Raw genomic sequence first — 20,347 nt, 5'->3', positions numbered from 1 at the left:
TTCTTCAGAGGTTAAATAAATTAATGAATGATAGCATACCACCAGCCAACCTAAATCCCTACCTAGCGTGATCAGTTTGGTTTCCCTGTACACCAGACAGCCAAAACTTGCAAGGTTTTGATTGGACAACAAATACTGCGTGCTCACTCTGTGCCAAGCATGAGGACTAGATGTTTAACATGCTTTATTTCATCTGATCCTCACAACATCCTGATGCACTGTCATTCCCATTTTACAGTTGAGGAAAACTGCAAAGTTCAACCTGAGACCATCCGATTCCAAAACGTTTCAGGGAACTGCATAAAAGCGAGCACTGAGTTTGAAAGCTTCGAGTTCTAGGCTCAGCCACGCACTAAGCTTCAAAATGCACGGGAGGAGGTTTGGGGGGAGTGCTACCGCTGGGATCCAAGCTCCGCTGGAAGGATTAACTATAGACGTTACAGTGCTTTGCAAATTCTTCCCTCCTCACCAAGTGCCAACCAAAACGACTACGCCAGGACACACGTTTTAGAACTTTCCCTAGATATTTAAAAGTCAGAGACGACCAAGAATTCAGAGACGCCGCACGTGGTGCTACCAGACTTCTGGGGTTTGAAGCCACCACCTTGCGGGAGAAGCCCTTCCTGCGCTCCAGGCCGTGAGTCGCGCTCACTTCATGTTCCCCACAGCCCCCAATTGCCAAAGTCTCCTCTAGGTCCCTGGCGCGTGTGACTCGCGGCGAGCACTAGGCGCACACCCACAGGAGATCTCCTGGACCCCAGCAACGGGGGTGGGGTGAGGTAGGGTGGGTAGGAGAGGTTGATCCGAATCCCAGGGTCCCACGCCATCGTAGATTTCGTACTTAAAGAAACAAGGGGAAAAAAAAGTTGGAGCCAAATTTTCTTCACCCAACTTTTTGCCCTCTCCCACGTGGGTTGGTCTCTTTCTCCCGCTAGGCCATGCCCCCTCTGCTCGCCGCAGACCTTCTGCCACGCAAACAGATCGTGCGGCAAAGCACCACAGCAGCGGGGATCCTGAGGTTTCCTGAGTTCTAACCTCGAGTTCTAACCTCGGGCCAGGCTGTTGGGAACCCGCGGCTGCTGGAGTTCTAACTCAGGGCCCGGCGGTTAAGACGCAGCGCCGGCGGATGAGACGGCGCAGGGTCTAAGCCTTCATCTAACAGGCCAGGGAGTGAACGCAACCCCGAGTCTCCTGCTTCCCGGTCCCTTGGCCGGCGCACGCACTCACCATGGCTGCTGTTCCGCGGGCTCGGCACTCCTAGGAGAGCGCAGCCGACTTCTGAGCAGCGCTCGCCTCCACCGGAAAAACTCACTGAAGCAGCAGCGGAAATGGCCCCGCGCGGCAGGAAGCAAAGATGACGCTACGCAAGCGAGCTAGCGGGCCCCGCCCCCTACGGGGCACTGGCGCGGAAACTGGCTCTGTGTTGATTAAGGAACGTACTTTGGCGTTCTTATGAGCTGTCCAGTACAAATTATTGGCAGAAACAATGAATTAAAGATTCAAAAAATAACCCACCAGTCGGTCGCAGTGGCTTATGCCTGTAATCCTAGCACTTTGGGAGGCCGAGGCGGGCGGATCACTTGAGGACAGGAGTTCAAGACCAGCCTGGCCAACATGGCGAAACCCCGTCTCTACTAAAAATACAAAAATTACCCAGGCGTGGTGGCGGGCGCCTGCAAACTCAGCTACTTGGGAGGCTGAAGCAGGAGAATCGCTTGAACCCCGGAGGTGGAGGCTGCAGTGAGCTGAGATCGTGCCACTGCACTCCAGCACTCCTGCTGGGGCAACAGAGCGAGACTCAAAGACCAAAAAAACAAAACAAAACAAAACAAAAGAAGGCCGGGCGCGGTGGCTCACGCTTGTGATCCCAGCACTTTGGGAATCGGAGGCGAGCGGATCACCTGAGGTTGAGAGTTCGAGACCAGCCTGACCAACACGGAGAAACCCCTGTCTCTACTAAAAATATAAAATTAGCCGAGGGTGGTGGCGCATGCCTGTAATCCCAGCTACTCGGCAGATTGAGGCGGGAGAATCGCTTGAACCTGGGAGGCGGAAGTTGCAGTGAGCAGAGATTGCGCCATTGCACTCCAGCCTGGGCAACAAGAGCAAAACTCGGTCTGAAAAAAAAAAAAATTCAGCCACTAAACGGTTAAGTCCTGGCTCATTATGATTGGCTGACGTCCCTGCCTGCTCAGATATTTATTTTGAATAGAACCTTTGGGTAAAAGAGTCTTCAGGGTAGCATTTATTTTCCCACCAACACTGATCCTAAGATGGGAAAAGTAATTATCCCACGGGAAATCAGGATACTGCAAGCAACGAGAAAGGGATGCTGAGTGGTTAAACAATAATACCTGTATTCAATACAGTGTTTATTAAATGTTTGATAATAGATAGAAGGACAGGCAGATCCAAGTATCTCATAGGAAGAAAGAAATCAAGCAGACTGCAGGTTATATAACCCCATCACACATTCAGGGAACTTAATCTCTTCATTCCAGAGGATGGGGTTGTTTAAAACAAGTTCTTCCTCTTAATTACTTTTGAGCAATTCCCCAATACTGTCCTTACCTGCACCAAGAGCATGCTAGCCAGCCCTGGCACCAGGGTCAGAGTTGAGGATGGGGCATCAGCCCGCTTTGTGAGGTGGCCTCAGTGACAGGGGTGCTATGATGTGGCAGCTATCCTACTGCAGCTGGCTGCATCAGATGTGCCAGGTCTGCCCCCTAGCTCCCAACACCATCTGCCTGGTCTAAACTTTGCCATGTTGTTGTCACTGTTGGGTGCCTGTGCCGTGGTGGGGCCATTCCATGGCCCTGAGTGGGAGCCAGTGCAGGGCCTGCTTTCCCAGGATCACAGATGCAGGGACCCTCAGTGCTGTGGCAACCTGCTTGTCCTCTGCCTCTTTCTGGTCTGGCAGGTCCGGCACTATTGGCACCAGGTCACCAGGACCCGCTTCAGCACAAGGAATGTCATCAAGGTGAGTGGGCCCCATATACTTTCACCCTCCTTCCCTCAGCACCATGATTGTCTCTGTCACTTGTTACAAGGACCTTGTTTTATGGCTGGTGTACCAGAAATGAATCACAGGGAAACTCAGGCTGCTCGGGGAGAGCATCGGCCAAGCCCCAAACCCAGGAGTCACCCTGAGCTCCTCTCTTTCCCTCACTCCACACATTCAATCCATCTGCAAGTCCCAGGGGCTATACTTGCAAATTGTATCTCAAATCTGATCACTTCTCCCAACCACACCACACCTTCCTGGGCAGAGACACCATCATGTCTCACTTGGACCATAGCAACAGCCTTCTGCTCGGCTCTTACTGCTTCTCTTATGCAACAACAGCCTATCCTCCATATAGTCACCAGAATGGACTTCTCCTTTCTCTCTCTCTCTTTTTTTTTCCTGAGACAGAGTCTCACACTGTTGCCTGGGCTGGTGTGCAGTGGTGTGATCTTGGTTCGCTGCAACCTCTGCCTCCCTGGTTCAAGTGATTCTCCTGCCTCAGCCTCCCGAGTACCTAGGATTACAGGCACCTGCCACCACACCCAGTTAATTTTTTTTTTTTTGTATTTTTAGTAGAGACAGGGTTTAACTATGTTGGCCAAGCTGGTCTCAAGCTCCTGACCTCGTGATCTGCCCGCCTCAGCCTCCCAAAGTGCTGGGATTACAGGCATGAGCCGCTGCGCCTGGCCTCTTTTTTCTCTCTTAAAAAAAAAAAAAAAAAATTGGCGCAAGGATAATACACACACACAAATTACAAGTATGTAGATCGTAAATTTTCACAAATTGAATACATCAGTTTGTAGCATGCAGATTAAGAAACAAATAATTACCAGCAGCCCAGAAGTTTGCAGTCACAACTCTGCGGATTTCCTTTTCTTCTTCTTCTTTTTTTTTTTTTTTTTTTTTGAGATGGAGTTTTGCTCTTGTTGCCCAGGCTGGAGAGCAATGGTGCAATCTCGGCCTACTTCAACCTCCGCCTCCCAAGTTCAAGCAATTCTCCTGCCTCAGCCTCCTGAGTAGCTGGGATTACAGGCATGCACCACCACACCCAGCTAATTTTGTATTTTTAGTAGAGATGAGGTTTCTCCATGTTAGTCATGCTGGTCTCAAACTCCCATCCTCATGTGATCCGCCTGCCTTGGCCTCCGAAAGTGCTGGGATTATAGGAATGAGCCACTGCTCCTGGCCACCTCTGCAGATTTCTTTCTTTTTTTTTTTTTTTTGAGATGGAGTCTTGCTCTGTGGCCCAGGCTAAAGTCCAGTGGTGCGATCTTGGCTCACAGCAACCTCTACCTCCCAGGTTCAAGCGATTCTCCTGCCTCAACCTCCCTAGTAGCTGGGATTACAGGCACATGCCACCACGCACAGCTAATTGTTGTATTTTTAGTAGACACAGGGTTTCACCATGTTGGCCCGGCTGGTCTCAGACTCTTGACCTCAAGTGATCCACCCACCTTCGCCTCCCAAAGTGTTGGGATTACAGGTGTGAGCCACCACGCCTGGCCGACTCTGTGGATTTGTTTTTTTTTTCAGATGGAGTCTCGCTCTGTCACCCAGGCTGGACTGCAGTGGCATGATCTTGGCTCACTGCAACTTCCACCTCTTGGGTTCAAGCAATTCTTGTACCTCAGCCTTCTGAGTAGCTGGGATTACAGGCATGCACCACAATGGTCGGCTAATTTTTGTATTTTTAGTAGAGATGGGGTTTCGCCATGTTGGCTAGGCTGGTCTGGAACTCCTGACCTCAAGTGATCCACCCATCTTGGCCTCCCAAAGTGCTGGGATTACAGACATGAGTCACCATGCCCTGCCATCAGAACAAACTTTTGGAAACAGAACGTAGCACTTAGCTGCTCAAAACCCTGCAGTGGCTCCTGTACTTATATTATTCGTCAAACTCATAATAAAATTCACATTCCTAATCATGACTCTAAGGACCAGCGTAATCTGTCCTGTGTTTGTCTCCAATCTTATCTCCCAGTGCTCTCCTCGTTATTGGTTCCATTCTGGCCACACGGTCTTCTTTGCTGTTCCTGTACACGTAATTTTGTTCCATCCTCAAGCCTTTGTAGTTAATGTCTCCTCTGCCTACAATGCTCTTTCTTCAGATGTCACTTGGTTTACCCTTTACTTCATTCAGGTCTCCAGTCAAATGTCACTTCCTCCAAGAAGCCTTCCCTGACTATTCTGTCTGTGTGGATTATGCAAATTATTATGTGTTCAAGGATTTTGCTTCTCTGTTCTCACCTACAGGTGCCACTGCAGAAACGGGCAGTGCCCTCCATGAGGTGCAAAACTGTCTTTGAGCTGACTCCTGAATTCTTCAGTCCTGGAAAGTCCAGGGGCCTAGGTTCTCAACAATGGGCACAAAGGCAGAGATGGGGATACCGGAGGAGCCTCCAGGAATCATGGGCCCAGAACCCGCTCTGTCTACAGCACCCATGTCCAGGCCCACCTTCAGGTGTCCACACCTACTCTCAGCCCATCTTTTGTACCACTTCCATTTCAAACACCTGTCTACTGCCTCAGGATAGTTCCTGGAAAGCGTGGCAGGTGCCTTGGTGTCTCCGTGATGGTCAGACTCGCCCTGCCTTAGATATGTGTCAAGAGATGGAGCAGCTGTTGCTTCACTCACAGGAAAGGTTGGTGTCACTGGAGTCTGTCATCAGCATGAGGTCTCACCCCAACTCGATGACCTTAACCACCTCTCTCCCAAACTTACTTTCAGCTCAGAGGCTGCAGTTCTGTCCCAGAGAGCTCCTGTCTGATCCTTCCCACCAAACACTGAGAATGTGCACTTGGAAGTCTTGGGACTGTCCACCAGAGGCCTGGGAATCAGGGGGTAAAAACCAGACAGCAGGCAGAGAGGATAGTAGACAGACCCAGGCTGCAAGGTGGATGAACCAGACAGGGAGCAGACGGGAGGATGCTTCAGAAATCCAGTCATCTGGGGAGCAGTTCCCAGTAGACTTTGGAATGGAGGGTGATGCAGAGACTAAAGTGTTGGAGTGTGCAAACCAGAGACTAGTAATAAGTGAAACTGATGGCGAGATCTTGACACCAGGGTGGGACAACCAGGACCAGATGGGAGTTGAGAGTAGAACCAACATTCAGGAACTAGGGAATAGAAACCAGAGGGAGGCTGGGGGTAAGAATCCCCCCGAAACCCAGGCACATATGGGAGAGAACCAAGAACAGTTAAGATGTAAAATTGATGCAGAGACCCAAACACCTGAGTGGGAGAACCAGGATAAGAATGGAAGTGAGGATGCTGTGGAGACCCAGACATTTGAGAGGAAGGACAAGAAACAGGCCAGAGGGGAGGATGGGGAAGAGATCCAGGCTCAAGGATTGGGGAAGCAATGCCAGACTGGAGATGAGAATGGTGAGGAGACCCAGACACCACAGTGGGAGAAACAAGATCAGATGAAAGGTGAGGCTAATGTGGAAATTCAGACAGAAGAGGGGAGAAACAAGGACCAGGTTGGAGGTCAGGATGCTGCACAAACCCAGTCATGTGGGAAGAAGAACGTGGGAGAAGTAAAAAAAGAGAATAGTGTAGAGACCCAGGCCTTGGATTGGGGAAAACAGGAATGTATTGGAAATGGGAATGTTACAGAGATCCAGACACCAAGGTGGGAGAAGCATGATCAAGGTGGAAGTAAGAAAGCTAAGAAGACCCAAGTATCTGGGGGAGAGAACCAGAAACAATTAAATCATGAAATTCAAGTGTGGTGGGGAAATAAGGGCCTGAGAAGAGGTGAAGATGCTAAGGAAACCCAGATAGCTACCAAGAAGCAGCTCAGGGAGATAAGAGAGAAGGATTGGGTGATAATCCAGGCACTATGGTGGGGAAACCAGAGACAAGTAGCAAGTGAAATTTATAGAGAATTTGAGATACTATGTTGGGAGAATCAGAACTGGATTGGAGGTGAACATAGAGCAGAAAGTCAGGCATCAGAGAAGAGAGACCAGAGAAAGGATGGAGATGAGGTTGGCACAAATATCCTGGCACCCAAGGCTGAGATCCAGGAACAATTGAAAGGTGGAACTGATGTGGAGAGTCAGAGAAATGAGCCACTTAGAGAAGAGGATGGTACATACATTCAGTCACTAGGTAGGAGAGAGGTTAAAGATGAGGATGATAAAGAGACCCAGGAACTTGGGGGAAAAAATCAGGGTAAGTTAGGAAATGAATTTAGTGGAAACATTCACATACCAAAGGCGAAGAATCAGGAACATATTAGAGGCAAAGATGGTGCACATACCCAGACATGTGAGTCAGGGAACTGGGGCAAATTAACAAGTCAAATTGATGGAGAAACGCATTCAGCAGAATGGAAGAAAGATGAGCAGATTGGAGGTGAGAATGGGACAGAAATTCAGATACAAGGGAAGAGAAACCTGAGAGAAGTTGGAGGTGAGGATGGTGTAAAGACTTGGGCACATGGGAAAGAAACCCAGAGTCAGTTTAGAAGTGATATTGGTAGAAAGATCCTTTTATCAGAGTGGAAGAGCCAGCAGCAGATGGGAAGTGAGAATGGAACAGAAATTCAGGCTCCAGTGGAGAGAAACCAGAGAGAACCTGGAGGTGAGGATGGTGTAAAGACTCAGAGATCTAAGAGAGAGAACGAGGACCAGTTAGATGGTGAAATTGGAGGGAGTCATTCACCAGGGAGGAGGAACTGGGAGCTGACTGGAAAGAATGTTGCAGAAAATCAAGCATCAGAGAAGAGAAACCAGAGAGAGGTTGGAAATAAGGATGGTAGAATGATCTGGAGGCTTAGGGGAAAAAAATGGAGGCTTAGAGCAAAGAACCAGAGACTGTTAAAAAGTAAAGGTAATGGAAAGACCTGTTTATCAGAGTGGAAGAACCAGGAACAGGGTAGAGGTGGGAATGATGAAGAAATTCAAATACAGGGGAAGAGAAACCTGAGAGGGACCACAAGTGATGATGGTACAGAGACCCAGGCTCCTGCAGGAGATGACCAGGGACAGTTAAGAGGTGAAATTGATAAAGAGATCCAGGTACAAGGGCAAAGAAATAAGAATGAGAGTGGAGTTGAGGACGTTGCAGAACTCCAGGATATAGGAAGCCAGAGAAAGTGCACAGATGAGGATGTTGGAGGGCCTCAAGCACCAAGGGGAGGAAACAAGGATCTGGTCAGAGGAGAGGATGCTGTGAGAGACAGTCTCCAAGTCGACTGTTCTGGGAATGAGAGGCCCACAGGCAGGAAGCACAGCCTACCATGGCCTCCAGCCTTCACTGGCTATGGACTTGGGACTCTGGAACAGGAACAGGCAGTGGCTGTGAATGGTTTCATCTCTGCCCCCTGTCCTGAGACAAATCCTTTCCCCCACAGGGGTGAAGTCTTCCTGCTGGTGGATGGGGAGGGAGAGCATCTGGCCAGCCAAGGCATAACCCCTGCCAGGGATCATAGAGTGGGAATCAGTCCAGCCTCCCAGCAGGCCCAACCTGAAACCTGGAGGAGACGACAAAGGGACAAAGGGGTGGATCCAGAGAAGGCCCCCAGCCTGACTCGGCAGCCCCAAAACCCTCTGTCTCTGACTGCTCCCTTGGGCATGCCCTCTGCTTGCCCCTGTCTCCCGTGTGGCCCAGCCCCGGAACCTGCCATCGCTCTGGAGGGTGCTCCCACTGCCCTCACTAGCCTGCCCAAGGGGACAGGCCTCAAGAAGAGCAAACGACTGCTCCTGGAGTCCCTCATGCGGAGGAGGATTGCACACCTGAAGTGGGGTCTTCCCCGGCGGATCCTGGAGTCCTATTTCCTGTTTAACTTCTTAGGATCTTGCTCATTGACCCTTGCTGGGGCGAGGCTCCCTGGACTGAACACAGGCCAGCAGCTCCAAGCGCAGCAGGAAAGGTATTGTGAGGCCCAGGGCTCCTCACCAGGCCTTAAGTCCCCAGAGAGGTTCCAGAGGGTTCTGCGCCCAGACAGAAAAAGCTCAAAACTTCCTACACAAGCCAGAGCTCTGGAGAGCAACAGACTGCACAGATCAGAGCCCATGGGCATTTCCATCCAGCCTGAAAGGGCCATGAGAGTCAGGCCACCCGGGGGCGCCAGAGAACTACAGGAGATCCAGGAAGCACCTGCTAGGACCAAGCTCCAGGATCCCAGGATCCCCAGGCCGGCAGCGGAGTCTAGGAGCTGGTGTGGCCTACAAAGGGTGGGAGAGCCTCCCAATGAGAACAGCAGGGGCAGGAAAATGATCAGGTCAAGGGTTTCCCAGGTGGCAGAAAGGGCTCCCAGTAGAATGAGGACCTCATCCTCCAGGGCAGACCTCGCCCACTGGAAGAAGGAATGTATATCCTGGGAGCCCTCTAAGCCCCCCAAGCCCCCCAGACTCAAATGCCAGCAGCCCACATACAGGAGAAGAGGAAGCCTGGAATCTACAGGGTGCAGAGGGGCTGGGCAGCAGCCTTCCTACCATTGTGCAGAACCTGTCAACTTCAAAGGGAGGCTCCACTCTGCGGTGGCAAAGCTGAGCCTGACCCTTCTGAACAAGATGTCCTGGTCCCCACAGCTCACCAAGTGCCAGCACTTGGCCCCTAACCTGAGCCTGAGGGAACCTGATTCTACTCTGCTTCCCAAAGTGGGTGATCCACGTGCAGGGGAGGACAGCATCGGAGACCACACTGCTTCACAGAGGGATCTTCAGCCGCGAGGTCACTGCTGTACTGGGGCCACCCTTCCTAAGACAGAGAGTCCTCAGGGCCAGGGAGCACCTGGGAACCCAAATGGGGCTCCACAGAATACACCAGCCTCCAAAAAGTTTAGTATTATGAAGCATCTGAGTTTTTTTCTCTTCCAGCATGGCTTTAAAAAGCAGACTCAGGCCCAGAGTCCTCAGGACACATCAGAAAAGCTTTGAGAGTGTCCTGATCCCCGCAAAACCTCTAATAAATTGGTCATTTGGGTCCTGTGGTGTTCTGATTTCTCTGGCACATTTTCCAAGCGCCCCCTTTGGGGGTTTTGGATACTTTGTGGGTGGGGTAGAAGCCACTTCCACTCTGTGGTTGTGAAGGTTTAGGGAATGTGGATCAACCCAGGGTTATCTCCGAAACACCTCCCCTCCAGCTCCTCACAGTAGAGTCCACTGAGGTTCTGTCCTGCCCTGTCCCCAGGCTAATCCTGATTGAGGCAGGATACTCCAAAAGCTTCAGCTGCTTATGGGGAGGGGTGATCCTCTGCATGGGACACTTTTTTTTTTTTTTTGAGATGGAGTCTTCCTCTGTGGCCCAGGCTGGAGTGCAGTGGCGCAATCTCAGCTCACTGAAACCTCTGCCTCCCAGGTTCAAGCAATTCTCCGCCTCAGCCTCCCAAGTAGCTGGGATTACAGGCCCATGCCACCACACCCAGCTAATTTTTTGTATTTTAGTATAGATGGGGTTTCACCATGTGGGGAGACATGGTCTTGAGCTCCTGACCTCGTGATCTGCCCGACTCGGCTTCCTAAAGTGCTGGGATTACAGGCGTGAGCCACCGCGCCGGACCTTCACTTTTAAAAAACAGTAGAAATAGGCCGGGCGCGGTGGCTCAAGCCTGTAATCCCAGCACTTTGGGAGGCTGAGACGGGCGGATCCCGAGGTCAGGAGATCGAGACCATCCTGGCTAACATGGTGAAACCCCGTCTCTACTAAAAAAAAAAAAAAAAAAATACAAAAAACTAGCCAGGCCCGGTGGCGGGCGCCTGTAGTCCCAGCTACTCGGGAGGCTGAGGCAGGAGAATGGCGTGAACCCGGAAGGCAGAGCGTGCAGTGAGCTGAGATCCGGCCACTGCACTCCAACCTGGGCGAAAGAGCGAGACTCCGTCTCAAAAAAATAAAATAAAATAAATAAATAAATAAATAAATAGTAGAAATAGCTTCCTTTCCTTCCTTTTTCAAGACAAATGTCCCCTACTTTATAATTGCTTTTCAACTTTGGGTGTGGTAAAGACATTCCTGCAGGGTTCTAAGCACAAACTGCTTTTGGCTTAGTTAAACACGATCCAGAGCACTTGTGTCCACCACTCGCCCTCAGGGGCTGCTTGCCTGACACTGCAGCGCCCTGGGTCCGTGCAGGCGCACTCCACACCGACGCAGGTCTGTCCTCCAAGTGCGCATGCGTGCAGTCTGCGCGGGAAAAAGTGCCGCCTCAGTTGAGCGCAGGCGAGGAGATGGCTGTGAGGGAGGCGGCGACGGTGGGCACTCCCGGGCCCAGGAGGGAGGAAGAGGCGGCGCTGCTCTTCCAGAGAGTCCATTACCGGCACGACCCGCGCTGGCTGCTGCCCGTGACCCCCCGCCTGTGCCTGGCCTGCGCGCTGGAGCTGCTGCCGGAGCCCGGCGTGTCGGTGCGGATGGAGCCTTTCCTTCGGAAGACCTGGGTTTGGGCATTTCCCTCAGCAAACGCCGCCGGGCCCTCGCCAGACCCGCTCTGGTGAACCCGACGCGAAACCGAGCCCCCGCGCTGTGTTCACTCTCCTCTCAGTCAGCCCATCCGGGACCCAGCCGCAGTGGCTTCGCGGGCGCCTCAGCCCCAGGCGGGTCTGCTGGCCTCGGGGGAGCCCCGCCCACCCGGCTCTGCCCCTGAAAGGGCGGGAATCCGGATCCCCCAGAACCTCACCCAGCCTCAGGGACACGCCTTCCCACCTTCTGCCTTCTGGCTCCTTCCCTTTGCTGCCCCTGCCTCCATTTCCTGGGGATTCGGCCTTAGCTCAGGCTCCCGCCATTTCAGCCCCCGCTCACCTGCGGGCCAGGCGCCCGCGCGACGGCTGCTCCTCATTCTCTTCAGCTGTCGGGGTGTGAATCGGAGGAGGGGCCGTCTGGGCTCCGAGAGGACAGGAGTGACAGGTTACAGCCGGGCAGAAGTGGGGTGAACGCTACCCGTGTTTGCAATTAAGTCGTTTTGTTTGTTTGTCTTGAGATGGAGTTTCACTCTATAGCCCAGGCTGGAGTGCAGTGGCGCCATCTCTGCTCACTGCAACCTCGGCCTCCCGGGTTCAAGCGATTCTCCTGCCTCAGCCTCCCGAGTACTGGGATTACAGGCATGCGTTACTACACCTGGCTAATTTTGTATTTTTAGTAGATAAAGGGTTTCCCCAACTTAGGCTGGGTCTTGAACTCCCGACATCAGGTGATCCACCCGCCTCGGCCTCCCAAAGTGCTGGGATTACAGGCATGAGCCACTGTGCCTGGCTGATTTTGATAATTTTGTCTCAGGATACCTTCACACCTTTACAAACTGTTGACCCCAAAGAGCTTTTGTTTATGTAGGTTATATCCAGTGATTTTTTTTTTTTTTTTGGAGACGGTTTTTTTTTTTTTTTTTTTTTTTTTTTGAGATGGAGTCTCACTCTGTCACCCAGGTTGGAGTGCAGTGGTGTGATCTCCCCTCACTGCAACCTCCACCTCCCAGGTTCAAGCAATTCTCTTGCTCCAGCCTCCTGAGTAGCTGGGATTACAGGCATGTGTCTCCATGCCCAGCTAGGTTTTGTATTTTTAGTAGAGATGGGGTTTCACCATGTTGGCCAGGTTGGTTTTGAACTCCTGACTTTGTGATCTGCCCACCTAAGCCTCCCAAAGTGCTGGGATTACAGGCGTGAGCCACCACACTTGGTCTGTCCATTGATATTTACTGTATTAGACATAAAAACAAAATTTAAAGTTTTATTTATTTAGAAGGAATAGCACATTCATTATATATTAACAAATTTTGTGGGTTTTTTTTTTTTTTTTTTTTTTTTTCCGAGACAGGGTTTTGCCCTGTTGCCCAGACTGGAGTGCAGTGGTGTGATCATAGCTCACTGCAGCCTTGATGTCCTGGGCTCAAGCGATCCTCCTACCTCGGCCTTATAAGTAGCTGAGACTACAGGTGTGCACCACCATGTCCAGGTAACTTTTTATTGTTTTTTGAGACTGGGTCTCACTATGTTGCCCAGGCTGGTCTCAAAACTCCTGGACTCAAGCAGTGATCCCCTCGCCTTGGCTTCCCAAAGTGCTGGGATTACAGGTATGAGCCACTGTGCCTGGCCCATAAGTAATTTTTTATTGTGGCAAAATATAGATAACATACAGTTTGTTTTTAGATCTTTTTAAGTGTACGGTCCTGTGGCATTAGTAATTTTAAAAAAAGTAAATAACTGTATTTTCTCAAAGCAAGAAAGATAGTGACAGGAGTGGCTTTGTTTTACATTTTTGCAAGTTGCTTTAATTGAAGACAGGTTGGCCAGGCACAGTGGCTCAGGCCTGTAATCCCACTGCTTTGGGAGGCAGAGGTGGAAGGATCACTCGAGCCCAGGAGTTCAAGACTGCATTGAGCGATGATCAAGTCACGGCATACCTTCTTGGACAAGAGCAAGACCCTGTCTCTCTTAAACACAGCTGGATATATTTATTTACTTACTTATTTTTTTGAGATGGAGTTTCACTCTTGTTGCCCAGGCTGGAGTGCAATGGTGCGATCTTGCCTCACTGCAACTTCTGCCTCCCAGGTTCAAGCGATTCTCATGCCTCAGCCTCCCAAGTAGCTGGGATTACAGGCATGCGCCACCACGCCTGGCTAATTTTGTATTTTTAGTAGAGATTGGGTTTCTCCATGTTGGTCAGATTGGTCTTGAACTCGCAACCTCAGGTGATCTGCCTGCCTCGACCTCCCAAAGTGCTGGGATTACCGATGTGAGCCACTACACCCAGCCAAACAGCTGGATTTTTATCTATTTCTGAATTCAGTCTGTTGTGATGTCATGTCATGTAGTCTCAAAAACTCCACTGTACACTTGTGGGAGAATAAGAATGAGAAAGACTGGGCCAGGTCCAGTGACTCACACCTGTAATCCCAGCACTTTGGGAGGCCGAGGTGGTTGGATCACGAGGCCAGGAGTCAAGAGCAGCCTGGCCAACATGGAAAAAAAATGAGGAAGACTAAGAACATTTTAATATTATATGAAAATATTTTTGTTATTGTAGACCTCTGGAAAGTGTTTTAGGCACCCTTAGGAATCCCCACACTGTGCTCTAGGAACTCGGAAACTAGCTAATAACCTCTGAATTTTCATTAAGGATGGAAATTCTGAGGCTGCTTTTCTTGGACAGTAAATCAGAGATGAGTAAGACAGTGCAGCGGGGAGAAAATAAGATAATATGTTATTTGGAACTTAGAAGAATGAACATGTTTGTGGTCAAGTGCTGTTCAGGGTAAGGAGAGGAATTAGGAAAGGGTTCTTACAGGAGGAAGCATTCAAATTAGGTTTAAGAAGATGGGTGAGATTTGGACCACAGGAAGTGGGAGGCTGATTATCCCAGGAGGTAGGTATTATAAGGATGGGTTTTGGGGATAATCAGAGTGTTTGAAGGGAAATTGAAAGGGATGAGATTGGAGAGACAGGTTGAGGACAGTTATTTGAAGAGTTTGAAACCCAGCTAAGGAGCTTGAACATAATCTGTCAGATGAAGGGGAGTTATTAGGATTTTTTGAGTAGCTCATAGATCACTACCTTAATCTATTATGTAGGATGAATTGGTGAAGGAAAAACAGGAGCCTTACTGTAGCACAGATGAGAAGCAATAAGAGATGCAACTTCTACCTTTTATTGAGCACACTTTTCTTTTGAGATGGAGTTTCACTCTTGTTGCCCAGGCTGGAGTGCAATGGCGCAATCTTGGATCACCGCAACCTCCGCCTCCCGGGTTCAAGCGATTCTTCTGCCTCAGCCTCCTGAGTAGCTGGGATTATAGGCGCCTGCCACCACGCACAGCTAATTTTTGTATTTTTAGTAGAGAAGAGGTTTCACCATGTTGGCCAGGCTGGTCTTGAATGCCTAACCTCAGGTGAGCCACCCACCTTGGCCTCCCAAAGTGCTGAGATTACAGGTGTGAGCCACCACACCTGGCTTGAACACACTTTTCTTTTTCTTTCTTTCTTTTTTTTTTTAGACGGAGTTTTGCTCTTGTTGTCCAGGCTGGAGTGCAGTGGTGCACGATCTTTGCTCACCACAACCTCCCCTCCTGGATTCAAGCGATTCTCCTGCCTCAGCCTCCCAATTAGTTGGGGGTATAGGCATACGCCACCACGCCCGGCTAATTTTGTACTTTTAGTAGAGATCAGATTTCTCTTGGTCAGGCTGGTTTTGAACTCCCAACCTCAGGTGATCTGCCCACCTCGGCCTCCCAAAATGTTGGGATTACAGGCCTAAGCCACCATGCCCGGCCTTTGAAAAGCCACACTTTTCTTTCTTTTTTTTTGAGACGAAGTCTCACTCTTGTCCTCCAGGCTGGAGTGCAATGGCGCTATCTCGGCTCACTGCAACCTCCGCCTCCCTGGGATTACAGGCACCTGCCACCATGCCCGGGTAATTTTTTTATTTTTAGTTGAGATGGGGTTTCACCATGTTCGCCGGGCTGGTCTCAAACTCTTGACCTCGTGATCCGCCTACCTTGGCCTTCTAAGGTGCTGAGATTGCAGGTGTGAATCACTGCATCCAGCCTCTATTTTTGCTTGCTTGCTTTTTTTTTTCTTTTTTTTTTTTTTTTTAGATGGAGTCTCGCTCTGTCGCACAGACTGGAGTGTGGTGGCGCAGTCTCGGCTTACTGCAAGCTCCGCCTCCCGGGTTCACGCCATTCTCCTGACTCAGTCTCCTGAGTAGCTGGGACTACAAGCGCCCGCCACCACACCGGCTAATTTTTTTTGTATTTTTAGTAGAGATGGGGTTTCACTGTGTTAGCCAGGATGGTCTCAATCTCCTGACCTCGTGATCCACCTTTCTTGGCCTCCCAAAGTGCTGGGATTACAGGCGTGAGCCACTGCGCCTGGCCTATTTTTGCTTTCTTCACCAACATGTTAGGCTTAAATGAGCTGGTGGACGAAAGTGATTTGTAAAAAATAAATTGCTATGTAAATGTAGGGCATTAGGAACCTTAGCTCATGTATAATCTTCTGTATGAACACATGGATTCCTCTGTGTAAATGATACCCTTTTCCAACCTCCCTTGAAGGAGTGTGGGTCTCGCCATAGTTTAAATGATCTCTCCGGTATCATCCTGTAATTGTACTTGGAAATTATGGTTGTTGGATTCAGAATAGCCAAGATTTGGTTACTATTGAATGTTTTTCTTCATTTGCTTCAAGTTGTTGCGCAAGAAGCACATGTTGTCTTGCTTCCAAGATGCCCTCGTGAGGCACACCTCCCTGGTCACGCAACTGGTGTCTCAGGATCAGAGAGTCTGCATCCGCTTCATAAGCGTGCTTTTTGGTAAGATTAGGAGGGAAATTTGATATGAGTTTTGAATGTGTAGTATGTATATCTGCTTTTGGAGGTCTTGGAAAAATGATCCTAGATGATTTAGATTTTTTGTATTGTAAAACTTTATTAGCAAATTGTTTTGTCATAATGATGTGGAAATGGCCCCTTTTCTAAGATCCAAGATGCATTTTACAGTAACTGACTTTACTAGAGCCAAGAAGTTAGTAAAAGTAAGAAGATGAAAATGGGAAATGTTGGCCAGGCATGGTGGCTCATGCCTGTAGTCCCAACACTTTGGGAGGCTGAGGCGGGTAGATCACTTGAGGTCAGGAGTTAGAGACCAGCCTGGTCAACATGGTAAAACCCCTGTCTCTACTAAAAATACAAAAATTAGCTCCATGTGGTGGCATGTGGCTGTAGTCCCAGCTACTCAGGAGGCTGAGGCATGAGAATTGCTTGAACCCTGGAGGCGGAGGTTGCAGTGAGACTGCACTCATCTGGGCAACAGAGCAAGACTCCATCTCAAAAAAAAAATCTTCAAAGAGTCCAGTATAGGACTCTAAAGTCCAGCCTGGCCAATTATCTTTTTAAAGCCTGGGCAGGTCATTGAAAGTCAAAGTGTTTGGTGCTGAGAGTAGAATTTAGTTGGAACATTGTTTATAGCTGCTTTTAGACTTACAAATTACAGTGTGCCTGCATGGGTCTATTTCTCTTTGAAGATAACTGTTAACCACTCCTTTTTTTTTTTTTTTTTTTTTGAGACAGTCTCGCTCTGTCGCCCAGGCTCAGTTCACTGGAATCTCTGCCTCCTGGGTTCAAGCAATTCTCCTACCTCAGCCTCCTGAGTAGCTGGGACTATAGGCACAGGCCACTACTCCTGGCTAATTTTTGTATTTTTAGTAGAAACGGGGTTTTGCCATATTGGTTAGGCTTTTGTTGAACTCCTGACCTCAGGTAATCTGCCACCTTGGCCTCCCAAATTGCTGGGATACAGGTATGTGCCACCGTGCCCTGCCTAACCACCCCTTTCTTACCTCCCTCTGCTCCAAGGACTGTTACACAGCGTGGAAGATGGGAGTGTGACAGACCTCTGTATTGAAGGTAAGTTGAAACCATTGTATCTAGCACTTGAAGATGAAAGTATTAGTCTGAATTGCAGCTCTGGTTATCTGAGACCTTGGCGAAATTAAGAGGAACTCCATTAGTTTTCAATCACTAATTCAACATTTGTTTCTTTGTTGTTGTTGTTTTTTCTTTTTTTTCTGAGACAGAGTCTCTGTCGCCCAGGCTGGAGTGCAGTGGCCTGATCTCGGCTCACTGCAAACTCCGCCTCCCGGGTTCACGCCATTCTCCTGCCTCAGCCTCCCAAGTAGCTAGGACTACAGCCCCTGCCACCACGCCCAGCTAATTTTTTGTATTTTTTTAAGTAGAGACAGGGTTTCACTGTGTTAGCCAGGATGGTCTCAATATCCTGACCTCGTGATCTGCCTGCCTCGGCCTCCCAAAGTGCTGGGATTACAGGTGTAAGCCACAGTGCCCAGCCTCAATATTTGTTTTTTACTTTTTTTTTTTTTTTAGATGGAGTCTTGCTCTGTTGCCCAGGCTGGAGTGCAGTGATGTGATCTCAGCTCACTGCAACCTCTGCCTCGCAGGTTCAAGCGATTCTCCTGTCTCAGCTTCCCGAGTAGCTGGGATTACAGGCATCTGCCACCACGCCCAGCTAATTTTTGTATTTTGAGTAGAGACAGAGTTTCATCATGCTGGCCAGGCTGGTCTCGAGCTCCCAGACTCAGGTGATCTGCCTGCCTCAGCCTCAAGTGCTGGGATTACAGGTGTGAGCCACTGTACCCAGCCCAATATTTCTTTCTTTCTTTCTCTCTTTTTATTTTTCTATCTTTTTTTTTTTTTTTTTTTTTTTCTGTTGAGAGAGGGCCTCATTCTGTCGCCCAGGCTGGAGTGCAGTGGTACAATCATAGCTGACTGCAGCCTTGAACTCCTGGGTTCAAGCAATCTTCCCGCCTCAGCCTCCCAAGTAGCTGGGACTACAGGTGTGCACTACCATGACTGGCTAAAAAAATTTCTTTTCGTTGAGACGGGGACTTACCATATTGACCAGGCTGATCTCAAACGGCTATTCTCAAACTGTCCTCCCGCCTTGGCCTCCCAAAGTGCTGGGATTATAGGCGTGAGTCACCATTCCTGGCCTTACATTTTTTCTTGGGTATCTACTCTGTGCTAGATACTGGATCAGGCACTACAGATACATAGATAGGTAAGACATGGTCCCTGTCTTCTAGGAGCTTACAATCTGGAGAAGAGATTGACTGACAGGTAAATAACTAGAGTTGATGAGTGATGTTACGAAGGCACATACAAAACTCTTTTTTATTACATCTCATATTGGTTCGTTGAGAGTTGTATGCACACAGGTGGTGGTTAAAACTGTTGAAGTGGACAGAGCGTGTTACCACAGGCCTGTAGTCCCAGCTACTTGAGAGGCTGAGGTGGGAGGATCCCTTGAGTCCAGGAATTTGAGGTGACAGTGAGCTATGATTGGCCCACTGCACTCTAGCCTGGATGACAAAGTGAGACCCCCTTCTCTAAAAAAAAAAAAAAAAAAAAAAAAAAAACAGGCCGGGCGCGGTGGCTCACGCCTGTAATCCCAGCACTTTGGGAGGCCGAGGCGGGCGGATCACAAGGTCAGGAGATCGAGACCACGGTGAAACCCCGTCTCTACTAAAAATACAAAAAATTAGCCGGGCGCGGTGGCGGGCGCCTGTAGTCCCAGCTACTCAGGAGGCTGAGGCAGGAGAATGGCGTAAACCCAGGAGGCGGAGCTTGCAGTGAGCCGAGATCGCGCCACTGCACTCCAGCCTGGGCGACAGAGCGAGACTCCGTCTCAAAAAACAAAACAAAACACAAAAAAAAAACAAAAAAACCAAAAATTGTCGAAGTGCATGGGTTCACCTATAAAGGGTTTGTAGAGAAAGAAGGTAAGAGCCCTGATAAGCGAGGATTCTTGCAGAGAGAGTGGGAATTGTACTAGTTAGGATCCAGTTAGGAAATAGAAGCTACACCAATTATTTGAATAGAAAATCTTTAAAGAATGGTTAAGTAGGCTGGGTGCAGTGGCTCATGCCCGTAATCCCAGCACTTCGGGAAGCTTAGGCCAGTGGATCACTGGAAGGCAGGAGTTCGAGACCAGCCTGGCCAACATGGTGAAACCCCATCTCTACCAAAAATTAAAAAAAAAAAAAGGCCAGGCGTGGTGGTGGGCACCTGTAATCCCAGCTACTTGGGAGGCTGAGGCAGGAGAATCACTTGAACCCGGGAGGTGGAGGTTGCAGTGAGCTGAGATCGCACCACTGCACTCCAGCCTGGGGTGATACAGTGAGACCCCATTTCAATTGAAAAAATAATGTTGGTTAAGTAGGTAACTGAAGAAAAAGAGAACCACCAAATTTTCATGGAGATAGCAATTATAGAAAACAACTCCCCCACTGGGGCTGGGGAAACAAAGGAAAGAGGCTGAAATGGTTAAAACTTAGAAGTTTTGAGGAAGGGCCTACTTAATGAAACTCAGACCTCTGAGTGGCACTGACTAGATAATACTGTTGTCTCTGGAGGAGGAGAGATGCAATAAAGCTAGTTCTGGAAAAACTGCAGGCTGGATTCAGCTGCTGTCATAGAGTGGCACTGCCACTGCCAGGATAAAGAAGTGCTAAGGTGCCAGGCACCTTAATTGTGTAGGTCTGTAGTCCTGGCTACTCAGGAGATTGAGTTGAGAGGATCACTTGAGCTTAGGAGTTCAAGTCCAACATGGGCAACATAGCAAGATTGTCTCTTAAAAAAAAAAAAAGGGTTAAGGAGATACTTATATGAATGGGAAGACTTATATGAATGGGAAACAGACAGGAAACCCATAGGAAACTAAGAGGAAGGGCAACTCCCTTCTTCCTACAGCCTCACCATCTCTTTCTAGTGCTCATTATTGGCAGAACTTAATGGGGTTCAGCTAGCAAAGCAAAAATGTGATCTGCAGAGTCTAGTCTTAGTATTCTAAGGCAAAGTAGAGGGTGGGTTTTGGAGCTCAAAGACAAT

General features: G+C 49.3%; 3 protein-coding genes across 5 annotated transcripts in view; 2 read left to right on the top strand and 1 right to left on the bottom strand.

Moving 5' to 3' along the window:
- The window catches only part of SNU13 (small nuclear ribonucleoprotein 13), a 335,885-nt gene that overhangs the window by 11,420 nt on the left and 304,118 nt on the right, over nt 1-20,347 (bottom strand). The window contains exon 1 of one of the 3 annotated variants that reach the window (XM_050806152.1): nt 12,981-12,984. The exons of 1 other annotated variant lie outside the window; for it this stretch is intronic. Coding sequence is in view for 1 of the 2 variants with exons in the window: in XM_050806150.1 (XP_050662107.1) it covers nt 1,228-1,230 (3 nt within the window). In the remaining variant the exon portion in view is untranslated. Of the gene's footprint in view, nt 1-1,227; nt 1,349-12,980; nt 12,985-20,347 lie in introns of those variants that run through there. One more of the 3 variants, XM_050806150.1, reaches the window with a different exon arrangement.
- LOC126963569 (uncharacterized) lies at nt 2,642-9,944 on the top strand. Its single transcript, XM_050805816.1, has 2 exons — nt 2,642-2,980; nt 5,261-9,944. Exons 1-2 carry the CDS (start codon nt 2,765-2,767, stop codon nt 9,896-9,898), a joined length of 4,854 nt encoding a protein of 1,617 aa, XP_050661773.1. The 5' UTR covers nt 2,642-2,764; the 3' UTR covers nt 9,899-9,944.
- The window catches only part of MEI1 (meiotic double-stranded break formation protein 1), a 97,011-nt gene continuing 92,629 nt past the window's right edge, over nt 15,966-20,347 (top strand). Inside the window, exons 1-2 of the mRNA XM_050806162.1 lie at nt 15,966-16,255; nt 17,297-17,347. Coding sequence (XP_050662119.1) covers nt 16,108-16,255; nt 17,297-17,347 — 199 coding nt within the window. The 5' untranslated portion in view covers nt 15,966-16,107. The remainder of the gene's footprint in view (nt 16,256-17,296; nt 17,348-20,347) is intronic.

This window comes from Macaca thibetana, chromosome 10 (genome assembly GCF_024542745.1).
Source record: "Macaca thibetana thibetana isolate TM-01 chromosome 10, ASM2454274v1, whole genome shotgun sequence".
In the NCBI taxonomy this organism is placed as follows: domain Eukaryota; kingdom Metazoa; phylum Chordata; class Mammalia; order Primates; family Cercopithecidae; genus Macaca; species Macaca thibetana.
The sequence above is the reverse complement of the archived record's forward strand: the minus strand, read 5'-3'. Positions and strand labels throughout refer to the sequence as shown.

Bases quoted from the DNA above. Each gene is read 5' to 3' on its own strand.
- LOC126963569 (XM_050805816.1), top strand. From the start codon at position 2,765: ATGTTGTTGTCACTGTTGGGTGCCTGTGCCGTGGTGGGGCCATTCCAT. The intron at 2,981-5,260 runs GTGAGTGGGCCC...TCTCACCTACAG, and splicing joins GCACAAGGAATGTCATCAAG to GTGCCACTGCAGAAACGGGC.